This window comes from Notolabrus celidotus, unplaced genomic scaffold (assembly GCF_009762535.1).
Source record: "Notolabrus celidotus isolate fNotCel1 unplaced genomic scaffold, fNotCel1.pri scaffold_538_arrow_ctg1, whole genome shotgun sequence".
Taxonomy (NCBI): domain Eukaryota; kingdom Metazoa; phylum Chordata; class Actinopteri; order Labriformes; family Labridae; genus Notolabrus; species Notolabrus celidotus.
This window is the reverse complement of record NW_023260339.1, coordinates 3,342-10,613: the sequence shown is the minus strand read 5'-3', so window position 1 is coordinate 10,613 and position 7,272 is coordinate 3,342. Positions and strand designations below refer to the sequence as shown.

At 42.8% G+C, this 7,272-nt stretch overlaps 1 protein-coding gene across 1 annotated transcript; it reads left to right on the top strand.

The window, feature by feature from the left end:
• Positions 1 to 1,046: 1,046 nt before the first annotated feature.
• LOC117809899 (gastrula zinc finger protein XlCGF57.1-like) lies at positions 1,047 to 5,968 on the top strand. Its single transcript, XM_034679408.1, has 2 exons — positions 1,047 to 1,275; positions 4,204 to 5,968. The coding sequence occupies exons 1-2, from the start codon at positions 1,110 to 1,112 to the stop codon at positions 5,580 to 5,582; spliced, it is 1,545 nt and encodes a 514-aa protein (XP_034535299.1). The 5' UTR covers positions 1,047 to 1,109; the 3' UTR covers positions 5,583 to 5,968.
• Positions 5,969 to 7,272: the final 1,304 nt, after the last annotated feature.

The following is a 7,272-nucleotide window of genomic DNA, read 5'->3' as shown; positions in this document are numbered from 1 at the left end:
AACAGCCAAAAAAAAAATGTGTTTTTAAAGCCAAATGTCAATCATGTGGTCTGACACCTACCCCCTCTGAGTGGTATAAGGCATTAAAAATGACAACAGAGAATCAGTGTTGTTGTTGATGGTTTTGTTTACTTTTGAAGGTCATAAAGAGACATCAGTGATGGTTTCAGTCTGTTTCTCAGCTGGTGAAAAACTCCTTATAGTGCCTTTAATAACAATTATTTGAAAAAACAAAATCTCAATAAATCAGTAACTAGGACGTCCTCAGTTCTCCACAAGCCATGTAAACATTAGCAAACTTGATCTTCTTCTGGAGGAAGAGGTTTTTCATTAGGAGCTGATAATGTGGGAAAAAATATTGTCTCATTATTTTTCTATGGCAGGATCACGATCTGGATTTCATCACACTTCTATTTCATGTTGTTTTTAAGACTTTTCTGACTTTTCAGACAACAATTTAAGAACTAAATTGTTCTCCTGAGTTCTGAACATTTTTTTATGCACTAAATTTTGCCTTTTTTGCACAATTTCAATATTTTGATCTTGTCTTGTGTCCTCTTCTGTGTCTTCTGAACTTTTAGTGTTCATCAAGAACATTTTGACATCATGATGAAAGCATTAATATGAAAACCTGTCAGCTTTAAGAGTTCTTGTGTTTCTTCTTTATTGCTGTCTTGCAGAATTCCCAGATCTTTGGCTTTAGACAGGAAGTCCATATGGAGCTTTTTGAGATGTTTCTGGATGGAGTTTAGTTCTGTTGTGTGCTTGAAAGAAACTACAAATGTACAGATGATTCAGAAGGAGATTAATTTCTTTGCTATAATAACACAATTTAAGATGGAAGCTTGGGGCCATAAATAAATGGACCTTGGGTCGCAATTGGCCCCTGGGCCGCACTTTGGACATGCCTGATCTAAGGACTTGATTCATCGACCTGAGGAGGGCAGCAATGCGCCGTTGTTGCGTCTCGCCTGCCTTCCCCAAAAAAGAAGAAGAAGAAGGAGAAGAAGAAGGAGAAGAAGAAGCTTGTTTTGGATATGCCACAGGAGAGGGATCATGGACTGAGTTAGGTCCATTTTTTTCCCCTGTTTCACTCTGGTTCGTGGGAAATGTCCGGGTTAGAGTTTCCTAAAGATTCATTCAGACGGAGGCTCCTCGATCCGGATCACAGAGACCTCCAGGAGCACACAGGGTCCGGACACAAAGAGGAGCTTCACCGCCGAGGAGAGCTGCTGGATGAGACTCTACCAGCTGAGATCAAGCTGCAGAGAGAAGGTTAGTTCACTCTGTCTCTGCTGTGAACAGGTGACCTGAAGCACAGGTGAGGGCTTCAGGTCCATCAGACTTCAGCTGACGTTCACATCCAGAGGCGCAGTGTTAGCCTCAGCTGGCTCCTGCTACACTTCTTATTATAAGACCTAAAAACACCTTTATGACTGAGTTATAATATATTATAAACTCTGGTGTCATATTTAATATAAAAAAATCATAAAACAAGATTTATTTATATAGCAGCTTCCATACAAATCAAATGTGATTCAAAACAGTGACTGAAGAAATAATAATACAAATAAATAATGAATAAATAAAACAGAGATGGATTTAGAAGTAAAGACTAATAAACAACAATTGCAAAAATATATATAATTGAAAAATAAATAGAAATAGTAAATAAATAACAAAAAAATAAAACAGAAGTGGTTAAAGTAAATTAAAGGTGACATATTCTGCTCTTTTTCATCAACATATATTGGTCTAAGAGGTCCCCAAAACATGTCTTTAAAGTTTATTGCTCATAAAAACACTTTGAAATCAGATTCTGGTCTGCCTGAAAAACCCTGTTCTTCAGCCCTGCTCAGAACAGGCTGTTTACTGTGTCTGTGCCTTTAAATGAGAATGAGCTCTCTTTTAGGGTTAGGAATAGGATTAGGGTTAGGGTTAGGATTAGGGTTAGGATTAGGGTTAGGGTTAGGGTTAGAGTTAGGGTTAGGGTTAGGGTTAGGGTTAGGATTAGGATTAGTATTAGGGTTAGGGTTAGGATTAGGGTTAGGGTTAGGATTAGGATTAGGATTAGGGTAAGGGTTAGAGTTAGGGTTAGGGTTAGGATTAGGGTTAGGGTTAGGATTAGGATTAGTATTAGGGTTAGGGTTAGGATTAGGGTTAGGGTTAGGATTAGGATTAGGGTTAGGATTAGGGTTAGGATTAGGGTTAGGATTAGGATTAGGGTTAGGGTTAGAGTTAGGGTTAGGGTTAGGGTTAGGGTTAGGGTTAGGATTAGGGTTAGGATTAGGGTTAGGGTTAGGGTTAGGGTTAGAGTTAGGGTTAGGATGAGGGTTAGGGTTAGGGTTAGGATGAGGGTTAGGGTTAGGGTTAGGATTAGGGTTAGGATTAGGGTTAGGATTAGGATTAGGGTTAGGGTTAGGGTTAGGATTAGGGTTAGGGTTAGGATTAGGGTTAGGGTTAGGATTAGGGTTAGGATGAGGGTTAGGGTTAGGGTTAGGATTAGGGTTAGGGTTATGATTAGGGTTAGGGTTAGGGTTATGATTAGGGTTAGGATTAGGATTAGGGTTAGGGTTAGAGTTAGGATTAGGGTTAGGATTAGGGTTAGGATTAGGGTTAGGATGAGGGTTAGGGTTAGGGTTAGGATTAGGGTTAGGGTTATGATTAGGGTTAGGATTAGGGTTGTGGTTAGGGTTCGGGTTAGGGTTATGGTTAGGGTTCGGGTTCGGATTAGGGTTAGGGTTCGGATTAGGTTTAGGGTTCGGGTTGGGGTTAGGGTTGGGGTTAGGGTTAGGGTTCGGAATAGGGTTAGGGTTAGGGTTAGGGTTCGGATTAGGTTTAGGGTTGGGGTTAGGGTTCGGAATAGGGTTAGGGTTAGGGTTCGGAATAGGGTTAGGGTTTGGGTTCTGGTTAGGGTTCTGGTTAGGGTTAGGGTTAGGGTTAGGATTAGGGTTAGGATTAGGGTTGTGGTTAGGGTTAGGGTTATGGTTCGGGTTAGGGTTCGGGTTCGGATTAGGGTTAGGGTTCGGATTAGGTTTAGGGTTTGGGTTGGGGTTAGGGTTAGGGTTCGGAATAGGGTTAGGGTTAGGGTTCGGGTTCGGATTAGGGTTAGGGTTCGGATTAGGTTTAGGGTTCGGGTTAGGATTAGGATTCGGATGAGGTTTAGGGTTGGGGTTGGGGTTAGGGTTAGGGTTCGGAATAGGGTTAGGGTTAGGGTTAGGGTTAGGGTTCTGGTTAGGGTTCGGGTTAGGGTTAGGGTTAGGGTTAGGGTTAGGATTAGGGTTAGGATTAGGGTTGTGGTTCTGGTTAGGGTTCGGGTTAGGGTTAGGGTTAGGGTTAGGGTTTGGATTAGGGTTAGGATTAGGGTTGTGGTTAGGGTTAGGGTTATGGTTCGGGTTAGGGTTCGGGTTCGGATTAGGGTTAGGGTTCGGATTAGGTTTAGGGTTAGGGTTAGGTTTGGATTAGGTTTAGGGTTGGGGTTCTGGTTCAGGTTAGGGTTTCGGTTCAGGTTAGGATTAGAACCAGAAATAAATATAAGCAAACAGAACCAGAACCAGAACCGAACTCATGCAAACTTAAGCAAACAGAACCAGAACCGAACCAGAACTGAACCAGAACGGAACCAGTACGGAACCAGAACCGAACCAGAACCGAACTCAAGTAAACAGAACCAGAACCAAACTCAAGCAAACCGAACCAGAACCGAACCAGAACCGAACCAGAACCGAACCAGAACCGAAAGAGAACCGAAACAGAACCGAACCGAACCAGAACCGAACAAATACCGAACAAGAACTGAACCGAACAAGAACCGAAACAGAACCGAAACAGAACCGAAACAGAACCGAAACAGAACCGAAACAGAACCGAACCAGAACAGAACCGAACAAAAACCGTACAAGAACCGAACCAGAACCGAACCAGAACCTAACCAAACCAGAACCTAACCAGAACCGAACCAGAAACGAACCGAACCAGAACCGAACAAATACCGAACAAGAACCTAACCAGAACCGAACCAGAACCGAACCGAACCAGAACCGAACAAGAACCAAACCAGAACCGAACAAGAACCGAACGGTCGTTTCAGATTGTCCGCCCTCGTCTGCCATCTTAGCTTTGTTAGTGACTCAACTGTCCACCAAGAATTACTTTTGCAAGTTTGATCTTCACATAAACTTCATGTGTCTTTCCATATTTCAGTGTTTCCTGATGACGTCCAGCAGCTGTTGGTGGGAAACGAAGAGTCTCCTGAAGAGCTGGAGTGGAGCTCCAGTCTGGACCAGGAGGACATTAAGCCCCTGCTCATTAAAGAGGAACAGGAGGAAGTCTGGAGCAGTCAGGAAGGAGAGCAGCTTCAAGGACTGGAGGAGGAGGATGCCAACAAGTTCCCATTCACTGTTGTCTCTGTGAAGAGTGAAGATGATGAGGAGAAGCCTCAGTCCTCTCAGCTTCATGATAGAAAAACTGAACATGTAGAAACTGGAGCTGATGAAGAGGAATGTGAAGGATCAGAACCAGACACAAACTCAGATCATGAGGAGGGTTTAGAAGGAGACATTGAGGTTGAGCTTGAAGACTCCTCTGAAGAGGAGACTGATGACACAAGTGGAGACTCCTCTGAGGCTGAGACTGATGACAGTGAGGATTGGAAGAAGACCGCAGAGCACCACATGGGATTAAACTCTGCAGAACATATCAAAGAGAGGAGATCAAGGAAGGAGAGGAAAGTATATAAGTGCGCCCAGTGTGGCAAAACATCCAAAAAGAAACACAACATGACCACACACATGAGAGTTCACACGGGAGAGAAACCCTTCAACTGCTCTGACTGTGGGAAAAGGTTCGCTCGCAAAGATAGCATGACCCGACACATGACGATCCACAAAGGACGGGAAAGTTTCACCTGCTTCAAATGTGGGAAAACGTTCATCCACAAAGGGAACCTGATCACACACATGACCATTCACACGGGAGAGAAACCCTTCGGCTGCCCCTGCTGTGGTAAAACCTTCACCAGGAAAGGTTATTTGACTGATCACATGAAGATCCACACGGGAGAGAAACTGTTCCAATGCCCTGAGTGTGAGAAAAGATTTAACTATAAGAGAAGTCTGACTCAACACATGACCATTCACACCGGGGAGAAATCTTTAAGCTGCTTTGAATGTGGTTTAAGATTCAACCGTAAGAAACATCTAAACCAGCACATGACGGTTCACACGGGAGGGAAACCCTTCAGCTGCTCTGTGTGCCAGAAAAGTTTTAAGCTCCAAGGTCACCTCACCAATCACATGAGGATCCACACGGGAGAGAAACCCTTCAGCTGCTCCGAGTGTGGAACGAGCTTTAACCAAAAGGGTAATCTGACCGCACACATGACGGTTCACATGGGAGAGAAACCTTTCAGCTGCCCTCAGTGCAGTAAAATGTTCACCAGGAAGGGGAACCTGGTGGTCCACATGAGGATTCACGGGGGAGTGAAAGCGTTCAGCTGCTCTGAGTGTGGAAAAGGATTTAACCATAAGACTAATCTGACAGCTCACATGGCGCATCATGCAGGAGAAAAACTCCCAGATTAAAAATGTTCTATGACTTTTTTATTTATGTCCACAAACACCTGAAACACACAGCTAAGTGTCCCGCCTTACCCTCAAACTTTCCCTTCTGTGTGACTGATCTTTGGATATTATTCATCAACAGCGCCTTTCAGAAAGACACTCAAAGAACTGTTGTGTGGTTTGAAACCTATCACTTGGTATTCCCTTATCAGAGAAGGTGACCCACGTGTGACCCACTTGTTGTGAGAAGGTTCATAATTAACACAAGACGTCAAAAAAAACAGAGGGCATCCAGATCGTCTGATCGCCAAATTCCAGCAGATCCGTGTCCGGTCCATCTCCGATCCGTCACAGCACCGGATCTGATAGGTTTCTATTCTAGTCAATGCGTTAACTTCCTCTGGATCCGCTCCGTTGCGTTCCGGCTGCGTCTCTGATCCGGCAGGTCGGAGCCCTCCAGATCAGATACACAAGACTTCTATTTCTGCCGGATGCCGGCAAATTACAGTTGTTTTTAGAAAACATTCTTGATGTGACCACTGTGACTGTATTCGCAAAAAAATGCCATGAAAGGACTGTATGGCACATTTACGACGGTCCCTGAATGCAACTCGCAGTGACAGGCGCACTGGACAGGCAGTCAGTTCACGGCACTCTGAAATGCATCTGCATCTTTGATGACGAGGAGTTGATCCAAACTTACTAAATGTGTCTGATGTTTCACCAAACTGGAATAAATCAAGCTGTAGACGGGAGCTTTTTACGGTAACCACGGCAACAACGTCAAACATCAAATAGTAAACAGACGTCCCCTCCGGTTGTGTCTTTGTCACTAACGCACACCGGGGGGTAAAAATCCTCAATGAAGATGAGACAGATGCATGGAGGTGAGGAGAGCTGGTTCATAAAGCACACCTGCTGCAGGTAGAGACCAAGCTAACACTGAGCCCCTCAGATGATAACTCTAGTATCTATAAATAACAACGTTGTCATGGTCACTTGTCCTGCCTGCTGTCCTCGCTCTTCACCCGTTCTCTGTGCGTGTTTTGAAAAGTGCCGATCAAGTGAGGACTTACGTTTATGTTCCAATGAAGTGAAATTGATGATGAAACTGATGACGTACAGGGGCTGAGGTTAAGGTGATTGGTCAAATTTGCGGGAAAGTTGCGGTGATTGTATAAAATTGCAAGGCCGCGCAAAAATCACGCTGATTGGTTGAATTTTTTTACAGAATAAAAAAAGAGCAAAGGCAAGCAAATAAAAATATATGGTCTTTTTTTTTCTTTTTTTTTGTCTCTTTTATTTTATCTAAGTGTCTGAGTTTTCTGAAAAGCACTATATTTATTTATTTTTTCTGAGAATTCTGAGAAAAAATACAGAATACTGACTTTAAACTCAAAATATATGAATGTTTTATCAAATATAAAACATTTCCGCTTGCTTGGTGTCCTAAAAATGTTTCCAGTGGCCTGTATTTTATTCTATCTTTATTTATCTATTTTATTTTAAACTTTACTTATTGAAACTTATTCTTATTTATTTTATTTATTTTATTTATTTTATTTATTTTATTTATTTTATTTATTTCAACAGGGACTGCGTACAGCCATTTAGTTGTACCAGAGTTAGCTAGCAGCTAATTTACATCTGTAGTCCCTGGGCAAACACTAAACAAGCATCAGCAAAACCCACAACATTTTCAAAAGTTAAG